The sequence below is a fragment of the Cavia porcellus genome, unplaced genomic scaffold, assembly GCF_034190915.1.
Source record: "Cavia porcellus strain 051 isolate PalLab524CR breed Dunkin Hartley unplaced genomic scaffold, mCavPor4.1 scaffold_13, whole genome shotgun sequence".
Classification (NCBI taxonomy): domain Eukaryota; kingdom Metazoa; phylum Chordata; class Mammalia; order Rodentia; family Caviidae; genus Cavia; species Cavia porcellus.
In genome coordinates this window covers 35343510-35366032 of record NW_026947496.1, presented here as the reverse complement: position 1 = coordinate 35366032, position 22523 = coordinate 35343510, and the positions used below count along the sequence as shown (strand labels likewise).

The 22523-nt window shown below is 46.5% G+C and overlaps 1 protein-coding gene and 1 long non-coding RNA gene across 2 annotated transcripts in view; one reads left to right on the top strand and one right to left on the bottom strand.

The window, feature by feature from the left end:
- Positions 1-20913, top strand: part of Nid1 (nidogen 1) — an 85711-nt gene extending 64798 nt beyond the window's left edge. Inside the window, exons 13-20 of the mRNA XM_003473369.5 lie at positions 2066-2293; positions 4233-4405; positions 8913-9039; positions 12449-12620; positions 13442-13599; positions 16703-16826; positions 17633-17745; positions 18928-20913. Coding sequence (XP_003473417.1) covers positions 2066-2293; positions 4233-4405; positions 8913-9039; positions 12449-12620; positions 13442-13599; positions 16703-16826; positions 17633-17745; positions 18928-19049 — 1217 coding nt within the window. The 3' untranslated portion in view covers positions 19050-20913. The remainder of the gene's footprint in view (positions 1-2065; positions 2294-4232; positions 4406-8912; positions 9040-12448; positions 12621-13441; positions 13600-16702; positions 16827-17632; positions 17746-18927) is intronic.
- LOC134478540 (uncharacterized) lies at positions 20727-22523 on the bottom strand. The gene is made up of 2 exons (XR_010051248.1): positions 22397-22523; positions 20727-21859 (listed from the first exon to the last, which is right to left on the bottom strand). It is a non-coding gene; the product is annotated as an uncharacterized LOC134478540 (long non-coding RNA).

The window sequence follows — 22523 nt, the reverse complement described above, 5'->3', positions numbered from 1 at the left end:
AATCAAGACTTTTGTCCTGAGGTGCTTTCCCAGTTCTTTTTTATTTTGTATTTTGACACATGGTCTTGCTACATCACTAAGATCCTCCTCCCTCAGTCTCCCAGAGTGCTGGGATTACAGCAGGCATGTGTTATTATATACAATGTCTCTCTCTTCCTTTCATTTCCATGGAACACAGTCACATTCATTTATGTATTTTTGTGCATTTTCCATTTTATTGTATTAGTACATGGGTGTAGGAATAGTGTTTATCTCATGCAAAGTGGTTCATGTGCATAACACATCTGAATCGTAGCTCCTTTTTAGCCCCCTTTCCTTCTCTCTTCCCCCTCCCCATCCCATGACCCCCCCCCCCCTTTTTCTGTACAAGTTTGCAGTACATGATGTTTATATTCCTTGTATGCAGTTGGTACATTTGTGTACTAAATGTGGCTGCAGCTGGGAATAGTGGCAGACAAATGTAATTCCAGCTATTCAGGAGGCTGAGGCAGGAAGATTGCAAGTTTGAGTATAGCCTGGGCAATTTAGCAAGATCCTGTCTCAAAATGAATATAAAGGGCTGGGCATGTGGCTCAGTGGCAGAGAATCCCTGGATTTAGTCCCTAGAGCAGGGACATGAGGGGCCCATGATTGCTTTTGCACCACAGCCATACGGTTGGATAATTGTCATGGACAGTGTATGTATGGCCACAAAGCTGAGAGTATTTACTTTGCAAAACTGGCTGAGCCCTACTGTTAGTGCTCCTTATCCCTGGTCCTCCAGTCATGAAAACAAGCCTGCAGGGCAGGAGGTGTGGATGCGTGGCAGAGTACTTGCCAGCACCGTCCGTACCCCGGGTTTGATTCTCAACATCACAGGAGTGGAAAATAAAAAAGAAACAGGCAGGCAGGCCTCCTGTGACCCTGTCCTGTGGAGAACAAGGTCCTCCTTTGTGGCTGATGTGCCCTGGCCCCTCTGTGCTGATGGGAATGCCTGCTCCCTCCTCTAGGCTGTGTGCCCGGTGAGGAGTTAGTGACTGCCCCCCTGTGCTCTTAGGGGAACAGCTCTTCAGAGTCTGGAGTGCAGCCTGATTCCGGAAGGACTGGTGAGGGAGAGAGGAGGGGCACCAGTAGCATGTGGAGCAACCTGAAAGGGACAGACCACAAGACATAATTGTAGCTCTTGGCGGTCAGGGGAGAGGGAAACGGACTTCCCCCAGTGTCTTGGCCTCCCTCTGTGTGGCCCCACTGCAGAGCTGACGCCCAGGCTTGGCCCTCATGATGCCCGGGCTCTAGTGACTGTGGAAGCAGTTGCAAATCTGGGTGTTCGGGAGCCACTTATTCCAGGCCATAGCTTATGTGGGAGCACGTGTAGTACTTGCTCTGGGACTTGGGCTGCATGGTTGAGAAGCCCAGTTTCATGCCAGATAATTAAAGGAAAACACAAGAGTTGGTGAGCACTCTCATCTTTTATCTCTAGGCTCTTTGGTCTTGACTCAGTGTCAGTCAGCAAGGAGCATGAGAGTGAAAAGACACGTGTAAGGAAGATGTAAAATTCCCCATAAGACAGGTGGTTGAGGTGCACACCTGTAATCCTGACTCTGGCAGACTGAGGCTGGAGGATTTCCAATTAGAGCCTAATTAATTTAACAACTTAGTAAGACCCTGTCTGAAAAAGATAGAAAAGATTGCAGATGTACCTTAGTGCAATGGTCCCCACTACTGCATCAAAAAACAAAATATAACCCCCAGAACTGGAAGTGACTACTTACTGAGGACCAGGTTTCCTTTTGGGGTGATGGAAATGTTTCAGAACTAGATTCGTGGTACTGTGAATGTACTATTGAATATCACACTTTGAAATGATTCTTTTTATGTTGTTTTGCCTTGATTTTTACAATTGTTTAAAAACTTTAGTAAAGGTAATGTAATCTTAACAGTTAAGTCCATTAAATCATAACTGATGTTTTAAATTTTTAAAAGTTAGTAACACTAAATCCAGAGACAGGTGCTTTGTGAGTCACACCCCAGTGGTGCACAAGGACATCCGACCTGGCTGGTGGCTCTATTTCCTTGTCTCTGACAGAGGTGGAGAAGACCCGGTGCCAGCAGGAGCGTGAACACATTCTTGGCGCAGTGGGGGCAGCAGACACTCAGCGGCCCAGGCCACCAGGACTCTTTGTCCCTGAGTGTGACGAGCATGGGCACTATGCACCCACCCAGTGCCATGGCAGCACTGGCTACTGCTGGTGTGTGGACCGTGATGGCCGTGAGCTGGAGGGCACCAGGACCAGGGCTGGGCTGCAGCCTCCATGTAAGTAGACAGCGGGTAGGAGAGCCAGGGGCCCAGAACCACAGGTGCAGGGGTCTCTCTGCTCACTTCCCTGTCCCCTCCATGCCCATACTCTCATGCACGCACAGGTACTGTGTAGCTGCCCAGTGGAGCCCAGGCACTGATATGAGATGGGCAGAGAGGATGTGTGTGGGAGGCCTGACCTTGGGTTGTGGGGACAGGGCAACTGGGGGACCTCTGGTGCCTCTCCAGCGCTGTGTTTATTTAGGCATCCATTAACATCTTTCAGCATCTCATGCCTTTACTGATGTGCCCAAGGACTTAAGATGCCAGGGCAGCTTGTGACCTCAAGGAGCAAACAACCCAAGGTTTCTGCAGCCAGTTCAAGGCTATGCTGGTGTAGGACAGCTCCGAGGCTGTGGGACTCCATGCAGATTCTCTCTGCTGCCTCAGCTTCCTTGGCCTCTGCAGGACAGACGAGCAGGACAATCCTGAGGATGTTGCCTGCTTCTAAAATTCTGCTTCTGTCACAGCAGTCATCTGTGGCCCCACTGCAGAGCTGACGCCCAGGCTTGGCCCTCATGATGCCCGGGCTCTAGACAGCAGTCATTGCCACAACTAACTTGATACAGCTAACTTTTGATTTGAGTCTCTCTTCTCAGCTTAGCTAATAACCACAAGATACAGAGCTTCTCCCAGATATTTCCCCAAAGCTGCTAAGGAGCAGCACTAACTTACCCACATGACATTTGGTATAGGTGCTGGTGACACCAGAGGAATGTCATGGATTTGGCCCCTCAACAACCCTGAGAGATAGGAACAGGGAAAGTCTGGGGAAAGGAGCTCCAGGGACAGTGGATGGCGATCAGAAAGCCATGGAAAGAAGACCCTGGCTTGCAAGAGTGGTGGCTGACAGGGAGGCCTTTGGAAAACACCACAGGAACCTTGAGGTTGTGCAAGAGCTTCAGGGGTTAGTTTTCAGGTGTGAGGGACAAGGGGGCATCAGATGCCAGGTTGAGGGGCCCAGGTATTGGTCATGGCACATTGAAAAGCACTGGAGGCCCAGAAGGGGGTTAGTAAGTGCCAGTGTGAAGCCAGTTTCGGATTTAGAAGCACCCAGCTGCTTGATGGAAACCACAGTGGGTGCAGATTAGAGCCCCAGCTTGGCAAGGGGAGCCGGGCAGGGGAAGTCCAGACTGTAAGGAGGACAACCAGAGTGTTGTGTGTCACTGACTGCATATATTGGGCAAGACCAGAGAAGCAGCTGTCACTTTATCCAGCTCATCCAGCTGTCACCTTAGAGAGGAGAAGTTGAAGCCCAGGAATTGCATGTGTCTTCCCAACACAGCAGATTAGCTTGTGCTCTGTGCCACAGATTGTCCACCCCCTCCTGGGACTCCTCTTACCCGGAGACTGAAGGAGCTGGCTCAGTCAGAGGGCAGGGCTTGGAGTCCCTGCCAGGCTGTTGATCCTGAGGTCTTGGAATGGACATGTTTCCAGTCCAGCTCTGACGCCACCCCATTTCTCAGCCCAGAACAGGGTGTGCAGGATGCCCTGAGTGATGTGATGGGCTCCTCTGGCACTAACAAGCAGCGGCACCTGCAAAACATGGTTTTCCTTGGGCAGTGACTGCAGAGTGGCCACTGAAGAAGCATGAGTGGCAAAGTCTGTCCCAGGAGATAAACTTATATCCTGCCTTCTTCACAAATGCTCTTTTGACTGTGGGCTTTCAGGTAGAAAATGTGTGACTTTTAGGTTTGTGGTGCTATAAAGGTGACATGACCCAAAATGTAGTTGCATGTGTGGTTGTGTACATGTGCCTCTTTGTTTTTGTATGTGTGCACATGTTCGTGTTCATGTGTACGTGTATGTATGTATATGTGTTTATGAGACCACGTGTGTGTGTATCTGTGTTTCTGCTGTGCACAGCCCTCCATCACTGGCCTCTGCTGTCCCCTAGGTCTGAGCACAGTCCCCCCCGTGATTGACCAGAGACCTGCACTGCCTACCTCTGTGATTCCCCTGCCCCCTGGGACCCACTTACTCTTTGCCCAGACTGGGAAGATAGAGCGCCTCCCCCTGGAGGGGAATACTATGAAGAAGGAAGAAGCCAAGGCATTTCTTCATGTTCCGGTAAGTGCTGGCTGCTGGCCCTGGTGACAGCTCCTGCTCTTGTGACCTAGAGGGTAAAGTCCTAGCAGCACCCTGGATTGACCCCAGAAATGGGACACTTACATGCTGCCCTGAGATTCCACTTCTTGATTGGTCCACCCTATTCCCAGCCCCCCAGTGAGGCTCACTGTGTTGGAACACTGAATAAAGTTCACTTAAAAATACATGAGGCCCCACTAAAAACATAAATCCTTCAGATGGCATCATTGGCCTCCTTTGTGTCCTCCAGCGCAGCTGCTCAGCAATAGTAGCCATTCTTCTGAGCGTAAGGTGGCACCTCACTGTAGTATTGACTTGTAGCTCTACAAAGATTAGTGATATTGAGTATCTTGTGTCCTTATTGATTATATATCTTCTATTCAAGGACTTCTCAAGTTTTTGGTCTTTTTAAAATCAGCTTTTTTGTGTGGAGTTGTAGAAGTTCTTTATATGTTCTGGATATTGGCCTCATAAGATATATGGTTTGCAAATATATTCTCCCATTTGATGAGCTGCCTTTTAAACTCTCTGTTGATCATGTCCTATGATGCACAAAGATGTGTAAATTTTTGATGTCCATTTAGCCTGTTTTTTCTTTTGATGCCTGTTGTGCTTTTGGCATTATGTCCAAGAAAGTATTGCCAAATCCAGTGTCATTAGGCTTTTACTCTGTGTGTTTTATAGTTTTAGCATTAACATTCATGTCTTTGATCCCTTTTGAGTTTACTTTTGAGTACTGTGAGACGGGGGTCACTATCCGTGTGACCTGACCTCTTGAGGGGAACTACTTGCTGATAACCTTAATGTTGCCAGGAAAAGACTGTCCTGGTCCCCTTCTCCCACGGTTCCCCAGAGGCTTCTTTCTGAGTCTTTTCTGATCCTCAAAATGCCTGATTCTGAGTCCACACCCAAGTGCTCATTCCAGAGTTTTTTGTAAACTGGATAATTTGGTTTTCCCAGGCTGTGGATAGAAACTGACCTCATAATGGGCTGAGATCCCACCTGGCTGCCAGGTCTTTCTCGAGCATCTCATGGACAACATCTAGAGATAAACTTCTGCCTGTTGGATCAAGGGAAAACCACCTGTGGTTTTAAATACATACTTTAATTTACAAGAGTTGAACTAAGTTTTTCCAAAACAATCTGTAAGCAAAGGTTCACTCTGAGGCAATCTCTATGGTGCTTCAGGCAATTTGAGTAATTTGGTATTTGTACAGAATGGAATCTTGACTAAGGGTCACCATATGAGATACAAATGTTAAAAGTTTTTTAAAAGTGTGTTACAGTCAAAGACACTGATCCCCTCTGAAATATTCCATGTCACTTCAAACATACTTACCCATCCCTTGGTTCTCGCCACCTTCTGAAGTAGTTCTAGAAGTTCTCTTTCATGTTTTTAATTGTGCTGTCCTGGCTGCCTTGATGACCTGTATGGGTTAAAAGTATTTACCTTTCATGGTGTTTGTTTGTTTTTGAGACAGAGCCTTGTATCTAGTTCAGGCTAGCCCTGAACTCACTTTGTAGTCCAGGCTGGATTCAAATTCATGGTGCTCCTCCTGCCTCAGTCTTCCAAGAGCCGCGATTACAGGCGTGTGCCAGCACACCTATCCGTTCATGGCCATTTTCACTTTGGAAAGAGCCAAAGAAGGCTGGTGAATAAGGAGATGAGGACACACTGCAGTGGTTTTATCTGACAGAAATTGCAGTAAATGTTCTGAATCAATTTAGGTTTAAAACATCAAGAACGCCATGAAAAGACACTCACGAAAGAGGGCTTCCAAAATGGCTTCTTCAGAAAGTAATAGGAACAATGTGTTTGAAGTGAGGGAGACTATTCTGAGGGAGGATTAATGGCAGTGCATCTTTTACTGTAATGAAGTTTTATTTAAACATTCACTGTATTTTTTATCACACCTCGCACATGCAGATGTTAAAGGAAAAATTATTTATTTTTAAATGTTTTGTTAAAATGTGGTAAAGTCTTTATTCAGGACATCTTGGTGGGTGCAGGGACTACGGCAGTCAGGTCTTGCAGTGAGGAAGAGACTGGGTTCAACTCTGAAGATGCACAAGCAAGGAGCAGGTGGGGTCAGTGCATAGAGAGGGAGTGACTGTCTGGAGTCACAGGGATTCTGGCTAAGCCAACCAGACAGGAATCTTGCTGAAGACAGGCCAGGCCTATCAGCCTTCCCCTGCAGATGAGGAACCTGTCACATCTTGAGGGTGCCCGTTTCTTGCTCCACTAACTGATTAGAGGCATTCATTGATGAAATTGAATGTTCCTAGGCAGTGTACAAGGACCTAGAGGAAGATTCAAGTGCTTCCCTGAAGTTTAGCAAAGCAAAGGATGTTTGTCAATAAATACTTGCCAGTAAATACTTGTTAATGAATTAATGACAAATAACTGGCTCCCCTCTTCCTAGGAGAGGTATCTTATTGCTCAGCGTCTCTTCAACTGTGAGTGTAGCCCAGTTGATTTTTGTTAAACTCAAAAGAGTTCCTCACCTTTACTTCCCCTGATCCTTTTTTCTTCACTTTGCTAAGAATCAGTGAGTAGAGGCTCTTGGGTATGTTTCCCACAGGAAATGGTCTTTATTAAGATGGGAGTTAGAGAAGATGATGACCATGGGTTGCAGTGAGAGAGGCAGCACACGTGGCCTGGGCCCTTGGTCTTGGTGATTGGGGATGCTGTGCCTGCCCAGTGTAGAGGCTACCCAGACGATTAATACCTATCGACATGACATACACACTGTGATGGAATGTAAGTTTGTAATATAAATTTAATAGATAATTATACCTAAACTTATAACACATGTATATTGATAATGCAGTATAGTGAACTTAGAAGCACAGTTTTGCAGTCTGGAGTGCCCTGTCTGTTATTACAGGTTTAGCCTGGTAGATAAACTTATTTAGAAGACTATGAGGATCTTTTCTTATCATTTCTTCTAGGAGCCATATAATTTCAGCATTTATTTTTTACTATTTATTTGTTTATTTTGTCTTTTTGAGACAGTCTCGCTATGCAGTTCAGGCTGGCCCTGAGCTCACTTTGTAGCCCAGGCTGGTCTCGAACCCGCAACAGTCCTCTTGCCTCAGCCTCCTGAGTGCTGGGATTACAAGCGTACACCACCATGCCTGGCCAGTTTCAGCTTTTAATGTTTGCGTATGGTGAGAAGTCAGGTTGAGAGTCTTTCTGTGTTGGGGTTGCGGTGCTGAGGTTTGAACCTAGGGCATCTGCCACCCCAGTCCTTTTTAGTTTTTATTCTGACACAGGGTCTTGCTAAATTACCCAGGCTGGGCTCAGACTGTCAATCCTCCTGCCTCAGTCTCCCGGAATGCAGGGGTTACAAGCACGTGCTCCCACGGGAGACAAAGAGTCTTTTACTTACATGTTAATCCAAATGTCACAGCATCATTTGTTGAAAAAAATGACTTCTCCCTGGCTCGTTGGTTTACTACATGACTGAGGATCTGTTTCTAAGATCTGTTCTATTGTGTTCATTTCTCTGCCAAACTGCACATCAGCTCCACGCTGCCTTGATATACTTACTAAATCTTGAAATCATGGAGAGGGAGCCTTCCAGATTGGTTTCTTTTTGGAAATGCTTTGATTATTTTAGATGTTATCACATTTTTGTATAATATTTTAGAATAGGCTTGTGAGTTTCTACAAATAAAAAGAGGAAGCTTGCTGGGACTTCGATAAAATGGCACTGAATCTAACTCTACTAAGGGAGAACTGATAGATAATCTTAGCAACATTAAATCTCACAATCCACCAAATTAATATACCTCTATTCATTTTTATAATTTTACTCTGCAGGGCCAGGGATTTAGCTCAGCAGCGTAAGTGCCTGTCTGAGGTCATGAGTTCAATCCTTAGTACCAACAAAAAAAAAATTTTTTTTTTTTACTCTGCAGTGTTTTGTAGTGTTTGGTATGGAATCTTGCACATTTAAAAATGTTTATTCTTAATATTTTATGAGTTTTTCGAGACCAGTGTAAACATTTTTAAAGCTCATTTTCTATTTTTTGCTAGTACAGGTTTATATTGACCTTATATTCGGTACCCTTGCTCAATTCAGTTACACTTGCATAGATTCCGCAGTACTTCCTCCATAAACATGCATTACTTTTGTATCAAGGTTGTACTTCTTCCCCTCCAATATTTTGCCTTTTATTTACAACCTTCAGGTAGGGAGATTCCTTAGGTGGTAGATAAAAAACATTAGTCATAAAAGAAAAATAATAAATTAAACAATAACTATTTTAAAGTTTTGCTCTTCAAAACTAGCACAGTTAAGAAAAGCCAAGCTACAGGTGATAGGAAATATGCACACATTCCTGCATGTATATATGCCTGTGTCTGTGGGGAAAGTGTTACATGAAATATATAAAAAGCTGTAGTTCAATGACGCAAGATTTGAAATAGATAATGGACTTAAATGTACTTCATTCAAAGCCTCACCCTGCCCCTCACTTGTAGGAGAAGATCATCATTGGGTTGGCCTATGACTGTGTAGACAAGATGGTTTACTGGACGGACATCACGGAGCCTTGCATCGGGAGAGCTAGCCTGCATGGTGGAGAGCCGGCCATCCTCGTCCAGCAGGGTAGGCAGGCAGATGCCACCCCTCGCTCGTTGGTCCTGTTTGTAGCAGCTCATGTAGGAGGTGGGGGGTGGAAAGTGCAATGGCTGCTTGCCAGGTGTGGTGCTTTGCTGGAGGCTGGGCTTCTGTCCCAAAGCACACGTTTCCATCGCCTCTGAAACGTCCCTCAAGGACCCACCATTAACCCAGGGACACTGTCACTGAGGTTTGTTGCTAGCTCAGGAGAATAAAATCAAAACAGGACAAGTGCCATGCCTTTCCCAGAAAGCACCTGTAGCCAGTTTTCACGAGCCATGAAGGTCAAACTCACTGTCTAGGTTTATGTGTATGTCTCTCTTGGCTACGGAACCTGGTGGGGCCACTCTGCCATGTAATTCAGGAAGATCTTCTCAAAGGGGACAGGCAGATGAATCACAAGGCAGGAAGGTCACAAGTCTTGACAAACACTGACCTTGAGGGTTGTCTATTCTCAGGACAGCTGTGGAGTTAAAGAGTTGCCATTTCACCCTGTAGCATCGCGGGGCTAGGGGTAACTTTTCTTCTCTACCTCTCTAATTGCTTAGATTGTCTCAGCCAAAGGAAGCCAGTATGCGCCCAGGACTCTGCAGTATTTTAAGGCCCATACTCAATACATCAAGACCATTTTATATGGGAATGTTTTATCTAGATCAAAGGCCACTGTAGCAAAAATCCTAGGCCCTGTAAAAGTCTTCCTGTGCTGTCAAGAATTACACGTTGCTTAAGTCATGACTCATCCTGGGAATGTTTTTTGCTCAGATTTGTCATGCTGATACTTATATATAACATCTTCTTGCTTTGTCTGTAAAATTTTCAAACCAGAGATTTATCCTTAAAATATATAAACTTCATTTTGTGTACCTTTTCACTTGAGACTTTGCCTTTTCTGGGTTAGTATTTCTGTAGCAGTAGGTGCCCTGCAAGGGTCTTAGTGCTGAAGGATCCCCAGAGGCACTTCGCCTCCCTTCGCCCCCTTCCGGGACCTGCTGCAGTGGGAACTGACCCCAGGCTGGATTAAGTCTCTCTGGTTTTGCATTTAAACCCTGAATCTTTTTCTGGAAACAGATAGGACATTTAAATGATGTCTGCTGGTCGTTAGGAGCTTTTTGGCTTACTGAACAGAAGTTCAAAAATGCCTTTGTGCCTCTTATCTCTGTTGAAAATGCTATTATCTCCAATTCCATTTGAAAGCCTAGCAGAAGGAGGGAGTAGGTCATCATTCACTATTTCCTGTTGCCTCTGGAACTGATAATCATCCAAAAATGTTTTAAACACAGGAAAAACCTTCCAAGAAAAGCCTGCTTACTTTAAAGACACAGAATTCAATCAAAACATAGTCTTTGTAGATGAAAATCACCAGGCAGAGACAGAGACAGTGGTGGGGGTGGGGGATGCCTTTCAGGTACTGTATCTCCCTAGCAGGGCTCAGGCCGGTGCTTTGCTGGGGAGTTAGGTGCTGTGGGCACCTTTCCCTTTTCCTCCTGGTTTCATATACTCAGAATTCAGAGCTTCTCTTTCTCTTTAGGCATTGAAATCCTAACCAATATCTTTAGTGAGTTTCATAATCAATTTCCTTTTCACAGGGCGGTACAGAATAAAACACCACCATGCCATCCACCCTGTTCTCTGCACAGTAAGGAGCGAGGTTTAGGCTCTTCTTTGGAAGCATAGTGTTTTCCTGGTTGGGTGTGCAGGGCCTTGGTGACTTCTGGGTTTCGAGTCAGGACTGGGACTGTGTTAGAGGAAATGTGGTGACACGGAGCTCCTGCGGGGTGCCTCCAGGTACTGTGTCAAGGCTGCCTCGGGCAGCCTTTCCCTGAGCTCTGTGTGCCCATGTGGTTCCCATCTCTTACCAGATGTGCTCATTCCAAGCATTCCCCCGAATGGATTACTCAGGTTCTTTCTGAAAGCCAGAAGGCACATCTGGAGGTCAGTCTTACAGTCCTTGGGGCTCTAGGGACATGGGAAAGATTATGATATGCTTTTCAAAGCACTTAGGGTTTCAGTAATAGACATTGTTCAAGTGTAGTTTCTAGTTTATCATTTTACTTCTAGTACCAGAGGTTTTGACATGCCGGGGTCCAGGGACAGCTGATGTACCAAGAGGGCTGAGTGCTAGACTCACTGTGCACAGACAAGAAAACCCCAGGCCCTCAGTTAGGGCAGCCTCTTCCTGCCTGCTCCCCTCCAGCTATGCTATGAGGCTTCCTGTCCCTGCTCGGTGCAGGGAAGAATCCTAAGTGATACTAATAGTTGCACAATGTCACTATAATTTCTTAAATTTATAGCCAAAAAACTTGAAATCTTGAACTTCAGATAAAGCTAGATGCATGCTGAGTGCTCACACTGCAGAGTCTGGTACTTGGTGCCAGCACTGGCCTGAACACCATTGTTAAAGCCCAGTGAGCACTGCGGGGCAGTGGGGGTCATTTGTAATCAGTGGTACCACTTTTACCCCTTATACTTACATTTCTTCAAAGTATTATTGCCCCATAATTAATGCAAAAGGAAGACTTACTGGTCCATCTCCATCTAAAGACCTTTTCCTTTACCTGTGTAATAAAACCTAAATTCTTCCCCCGCCCCCTAATACTGAGAAAATTGGACTTTGGGCCTTCTCAGTGAGTTACATCCGTTGCCCTTTCTGTTTTTAGAGCCTCACTAAGTTGCCCAGGCTGGGCTGAATCTTGCAATCCCCTTGTCTCATCCTCTAGTGTACTGGGATTACAGACGTCCACCACTATGCCCAGCATCCTCACTCTGTCTCTGGCTCATGTTTTCCAGCTGTAGAAAGTTACAGTTCCCTTCAGTCCGCTTCCCATCTTCCTTTGTACCCATGTGCTGGCCTTGCTCCCCAAAACTCTCATCCAGGATCTTTGCCTGAGAAACTCTTGGGGGTCCTTCAGGAGCCAGCTTTGGAGGTGCCTTTCCCCACTCCCAGGAAATCTTCTCTGACTTCTGCAGGCTGGATCCCTCCTCGAGGATCCCCTGGAACCTGGAATTCGGTCTGATTTGTGGTAGGCTGTGCGCTGAGTTCTCAGTGCCTGTGCTGGCCCTGCTCCCACCACCACATGTGATTTTAGTTTGTCACTTTGAGAGTTGATATATTATAAACAGCACTCATTTCATACATTCCCACTTAGTTTTTCAAAGTGTAAGAGTTCGATACCCTGTGAAATAAATAGCACTGGGTGATTAGCAAAATCTAGTTTTAGGGGGGCATGCAGCTCAGGGGACAAAGCCCTGGGTTCTGACCCCAGCATCACAGAATGGAAGGAAGGCCAAAGGAGAGAGGGAGGGCAGAAGGAAGAGAGAGAGAGAGAGAGAGAGAGAGAGAGAGAGAGAGAGAGAGGAAAAGAAAGGAAAAGCTCACCTGCTTTGTGTCCGGCTCTAGGTCTGGGGAGCCCGGAAGGCATTGCCATTGACCATCTTGGTCGCAACATGTTCTGGACGGATTCTCACTTGGATCGAATAGAAGTTGCCAAGCTGGACGGCACGCAGCGCCGAGTGCTGTTTGATACTGATTTGGTGAACCCCAGGAGCATCGTAACGGATCCCGTGAGAGGGTATTTGTGTGTCTGTTGTTACATTTGCATCTGGCTCTGCTGGATATTCTTAAATGTGAGGCTCTAACGCCAGCGTTGCTGTCCTGAGATGAATGGGTCTGGGATGAAGGGGTCTGTGGTCGGTGACTCACAGGGATCCTGCAAGCTGGCGGAAAGCCAGCACATTTATTATGATGCAGACTTCAGACCGTGCTCCATTTAAAAATCTCTTGCCAAGAGACTTTGTAAGTTGACAGCTCCAAAACTGGGCATTTTCTCCACGAGTTCGATGTGGATCTACCGTCAAGTGGTCGTGAACCTCATGCTCCCCTGGACTGCTTTCTGGAGCTTGACCATCTGGAGGCCCCTGCAGGTCTCCTCAGCACAATGCTGCTTCCACTCTTTCCCCCTCGTGCAGTCTTGCGCCCCCAACATTCTGACCCACTTTGGGAGCACATTCCTTGTGCTACGGCTACTCAGCCACCTCTTGGATAATAGAGCTTTGGCCATCGCCTCTCCCAGTGTCTGCAGCCCGCCTTCTGGTCCCCTGGGTCTGTATGGTGGTGGCATATGGAGAATTAACTTGCATTTATGTCATTTATGACATTTTGTTGATAGCTTGTTATGTTAAGGAGCTGAATGTGTTAGTAACAGAATAACCAAATTCAGATGAGGAACCAAATCTAAATGTCTTTGGAAAAGAACCCATTTGTTCAACTCCTCTGTGTGTTCCTGTCTGCTAGTCTGTTTGTTGTAGGTTCTTTTAAAATGTTTCTCATAATCTTTTCTCTCATTCATATTTAGCATTGCTCTTCCCCTTCATCTTTCTTTTCCTCCTCCAGGAACCTTTACTGGACAGACTGGAACAGAGATAACCCCAAAATTGAAACCTCCTACATGGATGGCACGAACCGCAGGATTCTTGCACAGGATGAGCTGGTCTTGCCCAATGGCCTGACCTTCGACCCGTTCTCATCACAGCTTTGCTGGGTGGATGCAGGTGATGCGAAGCTTGACTATCCAGGGAGGCTTCTCCGTCAGGAGTTGGCAAACTGTGACTCTCAGGCCAAGTCCAACCTGCTACCTGTTTTTGTGTAACCCAGATGCTCTGACCAGTTTTTACAGTGTGAAATACTACATTTTAAGAGGTTGTATCAATACCTTGGTACTATGTTTGGTTTTGCCCAAAGAACCTAGCATAATTACTGTTTGGCCCTGCTAAAGAGTTTGGCTGTCCCCTATTCTAAGTGGCACCACAGGGGGCCTGCAGGCTGCTGCATGGGTCAAGCACTTTCAGAGCTCCCTTTAATCCACATGGCTTCAGCAGGACTTTGAGTCTCGGGAGTTACACCATGTGTGGTCCTTGGCATGTGCCCTCCTTGCGAGGTACCGGTGCCCCTCAGGCGTGGCATGGAGGGAGAGCATCCATTGTCCCTCTCTGCAGAAGTCTCTGCTGCGTTCTCAAGCTGTGTGTCAGATGTCAGGATGTGGAGCGGTAGGACTGCGTCCCTGTCCAGTTAGGATAAGTAGGGCACAAGCACTGACAAGGGGTGATCAAAATAAACGGTGAATGTTGAAATTTAAAAATCAATTACAGTGAAAGAAAGATTGCCATTAATTGAAATAGGCCACTCCCTCTTGGTTTGCACGCTATTTTTTGCCGATTCCTAAAGCAGCTCTGGAGGTCTTCTTTCACAAGTGTCTGTATGATAAAAAGTATGGTGAGGGCCAGGGATAGGGCTCAATGCCTGCCTGGCAAGCGTGAGGTCCTGAGTTTGATTCCTGGTACCTTAAAAAAAAAAAAAAAAGTGGCGAATGCTGCCGCTGAGTGTCATCCAGTGAAAAAGCAGGTTCATAAAAACATCACAGCGTGTCTTCATCCACCTTCCTCGAGAATCTGCCACCCTGATCTGGCACTTTCCCCAAAGTCAAAATGACCACGAAAAGGTCAGTGTTTTTTTTCTTTTTTAATTAGATTTTACTAGTGCATTTCAGATATACATAATGATCACATTCATGAAAGAGAATTTGTGCCTGTACATGATGTAATGTTTTGCCCCCTTCCCCTGCCTTCCCTGAACCTGCCTCCCTTTCCCATTTACAAAGTTTTGTTTCCATGTTTTCCTTCTTTTCTCATTTTGTTCCCCTCTCTATTTGAATATTTTCCTCCTGTTTCAAAATACATTTTGGTCCTTGTTTACACTCTTGGTTTTTCACTCCAGAGAAACAATGTGGTACTCACGCTTGTGTCTGACTTATCTCAAGAGTATGGTAATGTCTCGTGTATCCTTTATGGCAGAGCAGTATTTGACTGCAGAAAAGAAACCCACATCTTTGTTCATTCACCAGTTGATGGGCAGTTGGATTGTTTCTGAGATTTGGCTATTACAAACTGTGCTGCTATAAGCATAGGTGTGCATATGTCACTGTGCTATGATGCTTTTAATTGTTTTGGGAAGATACCCAAGAGGGGAACGCCTGGGCCAAATGGGACCTCTCATCCTAGTTTTTTGAGGAATCTCCACACTGATTTCCACAGTGGTGCTCCTGTCTGCATTCCCACCAACACTGGAGCAGGGTTCCTTTCTCCCCACATCCTCGCCAGCATTTGTTATTAGTTGGTTTCTTGATAATAGTCATCCTTTCTGGAGTGAGATGGAATCTTAGTGTTGTTTTAATTCGCATCTCTTGAATGACCATTGATGTTGAACACTTTTCATATATTTATTTGCTAAAAGGTCAGTGTTTTGAATCAGTTTGGGATAGGCAGCCACAACAGCACGATTAAGAACACTCACAGAAGGGGACTTGCAGAACTGCCTCAGAAAGAGCCAAGAATGATGAGATGAATGTGTCGGAAGTGAGGGGGAATATTCTGAAGGGAATTAAAGGCTTTTACTATACTACATTTTTAAAAATTTAAATATTGGGCTGGGGATTTAGCTCAGCAGCATAAGCGCCTGCCTTGCAAGCAGGCAGTCATGAGTTCGATCCCCGGTACCAATAAAAAGGAAAAAGACAAAAATAAAAAAAATTTAAATACTCACTCTTTTTTTTATCACACCATGTAAATGACCACACAAGCTTCAGGACGGTCATTAAGGTGGCACAGATTCTTCTTCTTTTTTTTTTTTTTTTTTTTAAAGCAAGACAGATAAAAGGTAGATATATAGATAGAATACAGATAGAAGACAGATAGAAATGGTACAGAATTTTAAAAAAAATAGGAAATTAACACTAGTTAGTATATTGCATATTGTTATATTAGAAGTAGTTGTTCAGGTTACAAGATTTAGACATAAAAAATGATCAAACATTGAAAGCACAAACTGTTCTGTATGGTTATCTTTGTGTGTGTGTGTGTGTGTGTGTGTGTGTGTGTGTGTGTGTGTGCATAAAAATGCCCATCAACCACAAAATGTATAAAAAGATGTATTTTTATACAATAGAATATTACTCAGCTATAAAGAAGGATGATCTTGAGGCTTTTATAGGTAAATGGAGGCAACTTGAGACCATCCTCAGGTGAAATAAATCAAGCTCACATTTGTAAATATTGTATTGTCTCCCTAGTATTAAAAAAAAACTGAAAGAGGGAGCTGGGGATTTAGCTCAGAGGCATAAACACCTCCCTTCCAAGCAGGCAGTATTGAGTTCGATGCCTGGTACCAATTAAAAAAAAAAACTGAAAGAATAATAAGGTCCAATAGATGCTGAGATAATGAAAGGGAAAGAAAGCGCTCAGCAGGCACCACCTTTGTAATTGCTCTGACCAGAGGGAGTCGGGGTCCCAAGATTCTTAGCAGAGCAAGAGCTGGAGATGGCGCAGCCCCTCCTCTGAGATGGAGGCCGAGGCTGGCAGGGGCAGGGCACCCTGGCTTACATCTCCTTCTAGGACCCAGTGTGGGCGCCTGGACACAGACGAAAGAAGCAAGAATACCAGAAGGGGCAGTGCGCCCATGTCCTAAAGCGAGCCCTGAGTCCTCCAGGATCTGTGGCTACAGCGCTGAATTTCTCCCACTCTTGGCCTCTTCACCCACAGTCGGGACACAAAGGGCCCGTTTCTTGCATGAACAATGAACAGCTTGTTTTTCCTCACACAGGCACCCATCGGGCCGAATGCCTGAACCCGAGTCAGCCCAGCAGACGCAAGGTCCTCCCGGGACTTGAGTACCCTTTTGCAGTGACGAGCTTTGGGAAGAATCTGTATTATACAGACTGGAAGGGGTACGTGGGCTGCTGCCTTGCCCTGGGACTCCGGGAGGCCGGGCCCCTTGCTTCTGACTCCTGTCAAGACCTTTGAGCCTTCAAAGATGCCCCTGGCCCCTCTTTTCAGGGGTCGGAGATGAGGGTTAAGAAGGAGGGAGGGCAAGACTCTGAGCGAGCAGGCGTCATTCTTCGTCTGTACGCTCCCAGGCAGTTTCCAGACTACATGCTGGGGCCTTCTGAGAGCTTCTCTGTTCCTTCCCCAGGAGCTGGCCCAGGGTCACTTGGCTGGCGGGTTGCATGCCTCTGCCATTGCCACAGCCACATCTTCCTCTTCCTCCTCCTCCTCTTCAGTACTGGAGATTAAACCCAGGGCTTTTGCCCTGAGCTACGTTCTCAGTCCTGTTTTATCTATTATGAGACAGGATCTCACTAAATTGCCCAGGCTGGACTAGAATTTGAAATCCTCCTGCCTCAGCATTCCAGGATGCTTGGATTTCAAACATGTACCACCACACCCTGTTTAATTACAATTCTTAACCTGTAATTAACCACATTTTTTCACAGAAGGAGGCATAAGCTGAGGAGGTAGCTGACTAGGGCTGTCTGTACAGAAACCATGTCCCTCTTGGAATTTAGAGCTTGCTAATTTCTGCCCATCTTTAAGAAAGAGCTGCATGCTTGACAGCCCCACACTCAGACCACCTGCCACTCCTTAGGAGGAGAGAGGGGTTCCAGGGAGCAAGATCACCCTGTCTGTTTATGGCCTCCAAGCTACGAAGGAGGCTGTCCAGTTGAGAAGTGTTCTGCCCTCTGATGTTTTGCAGGAACTCCGTGGTTGCCATTGATCTCACGATTTCTAGTGTGACAGACACGTTTCACCCCCACAAGCAGAGCCGGCCGTATGGCATCACCACCACCCTGGCACAGTGTCCCCAAGGTAAACCATCTATGCTGCCACTCTTGGGGATCTGGAGATCATGAGGTTCAGAGCCCACGTGCTAGCTGTTGGTAGGCTGGATCACATGATGAGAGATAGGTTCCCTTCCAGCCTCCACTTTGGAGTGATGTTTTAGTTAGCGTTCCCATTGCTGGTCACAACACCTGACACCCATAAATTAAGTGGGAGATGTTTAATGTGGTTCACCAGTTCAGTCCACAGTCAGCTAGCTCTGAACTAGAGACACTGTGGTGGAAGGGCTCATGGTACCCAGGAAACAGAGTAGAAGTGTGCCAGGTGGGAAGCAGTGAGGGATGAGACAGGCACCCCAAGACTGGGCCTCCATGACCCACCAGACACACCTAGAAGTGTGTTCCCCCAGTCTCCAGGGTAGATTCCTAGCTAATCAAGTTGAAACTCCATTCTAACTCCCACAAGCAGTGAGCCAGATCCATAAATATATAAAGTAGACACGGTGAGGAAAGTCCTAACCCCTGGCTGGGTCGTCAGGTCCCTAATAGGCCCTCATGTTAGCATAGCATTTTGGCTGCTTTGACTGTTCCTCTGTGTGGTTTAACAGCAATAGCAATGCTTAATAAGAAGTGAAATCTATCTAAGATGCTTATCTGAGTCTGGTTCTTTGCAGACACTAGCTCACTAAAGTTGTATGCACTTTGTATATATTGCTTGGTTTTCATAGTGACCCTGTGGGTTTGATGCTATTGTGATTCCCATTTTATACAAGAGAAACAGAAACCACTTGATCAAAGTTGCGCATTCACAGTGGCGAAGCAGCGGGTGGATCCTTGTCTGTGCTGTGTTCCTCTTGAAGGCCTCTCTCTGAGCCTCATGGTCCGTCCTCCCTACAGGCAGTGTGAACCCCAGCTGATGAGCTAGACGGAGTCCCAGCTTCGGGTTGATTGGGGAGTCCTCCCCACAGTCTGTGTAGGTGAATCTGTATGGCCCTGCTCAGGAGCCAGTCTCTGCCTGCCTGGTTTAATGAGGAGGAAACCAGTAGCTCAGCTTGGCCGACTGCCAGCACAGCCCCCTCTCCTCCCCTGGAGCATTCATGAGTGTGGTCTCTGGCAAACCCCAAAAATAGGGCTAATCAGGAGGCTGCATTCCAGTCAGCTAATTGCGTTAGGAGAGAGGAGGCTGTGGACTGACATCTGCCTTTTCCAGGTCACAACTACTGCTCTGTGAACAATGGCGGCTGCACCCACCTCTGCCTGGCCACCCCAGGGAGCAGGACCTGCCGCTGCCCTGACAACACCCTGGGAGTCGACTGTGTGGAGCAGAACTGAAGACAGGAGTGCCTCCTTCCCTCTCCGAGTATTTCACAGCAGTGCCCGACTTGATACTGCTTGGTCCAGACGGACACCTGTCTTCCAGCTGAGGGATCATTAGGCTCAGAACTAGCCTGAGCCCAAACAACTTTTCTCACACTGTTCCCCAAAGCATGCCCAGGGTTTCTGTAGTGAGGTCTGTGCCCCGATTCAGGGGTTGAATCTCCCACCCTGACCTCATTTTTCAGACAAGCTTACAGAGCCCCAGGTGAAAACAGTGTGCCCCGTCCCATGTCTTAGGACCTTTTCCTGGTCCTAGTCCCCAGAGGTGAGCGGCCTACGCTCTGAGACACCTGCCAGCTCCTCAGTACGCCAGCCGGGGCCTGCCTGGACAAGGATGTGAAGGAGGGAGCTGACCCTGCCACTCCTTTTCTCTTGGTGCTCTTAATTCCCCACCTTTCCACTTCCCAGCTCCTCACCATCTTCATCCTGCCCAAGCCATGATTCGGTGAGCGTGCTCTGCCTTTGACCAGAACCCACCCACTTCCAGGGCGGTTTGGAAGCTGGTAGACGATAAGGAGCTGCCCTTCCAGGTGAAATTCTGGCTGTTCAGCAGTGACTTTTGGTAGTCAGAGGCTTCTGTCAAAGAAGCATCCTGGGGAAGAAATTGTAAGATGTAGAGATGTTTGAGACTATGAGAGTTATCTTGATGTGCCTTAAATGATACCAGAGATGACCCATTATCCTTCTTTACCAGAAGCACCTGCGTCTCAGCATTTGCCTGTGGTGCTGTGCTGGTCTCCAGCCCTGCTGCTGGTACCAGTGCCCATTCTCGTGGAGACCCAGATGTGGCACGGGCTGGGGCAGGTCACAGGCTGTGGTCCATCTGGCCCCTCACCTGCAGCCCCCACCCTGGGTATTGCTTTGCCCTCAGTCAGGACCTGGCCTTTCATGTCTACCTCCCTCGGTGGCCCCTGCTGGCTCTGTTTTCATCTGAAGGCACAGTTCGGGAAGATCTGCTTGAGTGTTTATAGTAATGGCTCAGACCCTTACTTGTACATTGCCTAATGCAAGGGGACGACTGCTGCATTTCATATTTATGTTTCAACATTGGTTTCCTAAACATTTCCTGACCATGTGAGTAGCTGGTGTTATCTCTTCCAGCTGCTTCCCAGGGGCCTGAGATAACAGAGATTGTGGATTGGAAGCATAAGGAGCTTGGGCCAGGACAGCATGGGGTGAGAGGGGTGGAGACCATGGGTAGAGAGCTTCAGAAGAGACTGACCAAAGGCAGGAATGGAAACGCCAAGAAAAGGGGCCGAGGAGGGGCTTAAGAACACCAATATGAAAATGCACAACACCAAAGAGGAACTGGTACATTTCTGCCAAAGATCACTTGTCCTAAGCACATGGAAGGATTTGTTCTCCCCACCTATTTGCTTCAAGCCCCAGCACTTTGTCCCTGCCCCTTCCCTCCTGCCTTTGCCTGACCTGCTTCTGGGGCCTGGGAACCCCAATTGAATATCTTTCCTTACGTAATTGGAGTATTCTGAGAGGCAACTGTATCCCCAAGAATCCCAGGCTTGGGGAAACGTGGGTCTTACACAAGGCCAGCCCCACACCTTAGTCTTTCTTTTTTGTATTTATCATCCTGTATCAAGCCCCGCATATCAAGTGTTCAACATGATGTTAGTGTTTATGCCTGTTTTCCTCATTTCACTAGATTCATTCTAAAGTCTTAAATGGTAAGTTTTAAACTGTGGAAACCACTGAAGGTGCTTATTAACTATTCCCTAAAATGTACACAAGTATTGAACAATTCCTTGAGTTTACAGCTGTACAAATATTAGTGAAGAATATTAAAAAATGTTTTGTTTAAAAAGACAGTCTCCCTGTCTGTTTTGAATGAAGAGCTGTCATGTTAGGAAGTGAGTTCACGATGGAGCCCCAAGACTTACCGTGTCAGAGTGTCAGAGGACTTGGATGTTTCCCCCCCAGTCTAGAAAAAGCTCAGGGACTTGTTGTTGACTTAAACAGTAATCACATCATAAGTCCCAAATCACCCTTTTGGACATTGTTCTCACTTTTTAGGAAAGGTGTTCTAGCTGCAGGGAATAGAAAAAGGCTCCTTACTCAGCTTCACAGTGAGCCGCGATTGCCCTCTTTACCTGCAGGAGAAGGAAGGGCAGTCGTGGAGTGAGAACCCAGTCTGTTTTGAGATTGTGCCACCACGTGTCCCTCAGTGGGGTGAAAATGGCCTCTGACTTGATAGTGGCTCGGGATCTCAAGTGAGGGGCTCAGAGCTCAGGTGCCACAGAGCAGGGAGGCAGGACTTGAGGGCTCATTGTAAGTTGTCTGAAAGGGGCAACTTGTACTGGGACTTAAATTTTCCAGTATTTTATACCATCCATAAAACCTAGTGACCTCAAGATGACATGCGGCCAAAAGATGGTGGAATAGAAAGCTCCGGCAATCCATGCCTGCATCAGAACAGCGACTGGATGGGTAGGACTGTGGCGGGATTTCCGGGCTTCTGTATGTGGCAATGCATGCCCAGTGCCTAGGAGACAGCTTGGAGGAGGCTGGTCCAGTTCGGTTCGTTTCAGCTCTGGTTTGTTTGTGTTTATCAGCCCCCAGCCCGAAAGGCAGCAACCATGGGGACAGCAGCCCAAGTTCCTGCCGTTCTTTGCTGGAGCCAGGCTAGGCAACAGGCTTCTGTTCTCTGAAAACCTTGAAATTCTGGGCTCTGGTTACCGGTTGTTGCTTGTCATCCTTGAGGGGCTGGCACATAGGAGAAACCTTCCTGACGCCAGATTTGTCCACAATTTCTTGGATGTGATATTAAAAGCACAAAGAAGAGGAAAAGAGGTAAATTAGACTTAATAATTTAAAATGTTTGTGCATCAAAAGACACTATTAAGAGTGAAAATCACTGGAAAGGGAAAAAATATGTGCAAGTATATATCTTAGATTAACATGAAGTGTAAAGAACTACAACTCAACAACTGGAGAACAATCCAAAGTGAATAATGGATTTGAATCTTTCTACAAAGATGATACAGAATTGACAATAAACATGAAAAGATGCTCCAAGGTGGGGCTGCAGCTTGGGCAGAGCATCTGTGTAGCATATGTGAAGCCCTGAGTTGATTCCCAACACCAGCAACAAAGTTTTGTGTCATTAGTTATGAAGGAATTGCAAATCAAAACCAAATTTGATACTGCTTCATACCCATAGGAATGCTACTATACAGAAAAACATGCTGAAGTGGAAAAATTTGAACTATGCGTTGCTGACTGGAATGTAGAATGGCACAGACTGTGGAGGACAATTTGGAGCCTCAGAAAATTGAATATACACTTACCGTGTGATCTGGAGGTCCCTCTCCTAGATGCACAGCTGAAGGAATGAAAGGAGGAGCTTGGCCAGACACTTGGAACCCAATGTTCATTGCAGCACAATTTACCATAGCAAAGGGTAGGAACCACCTG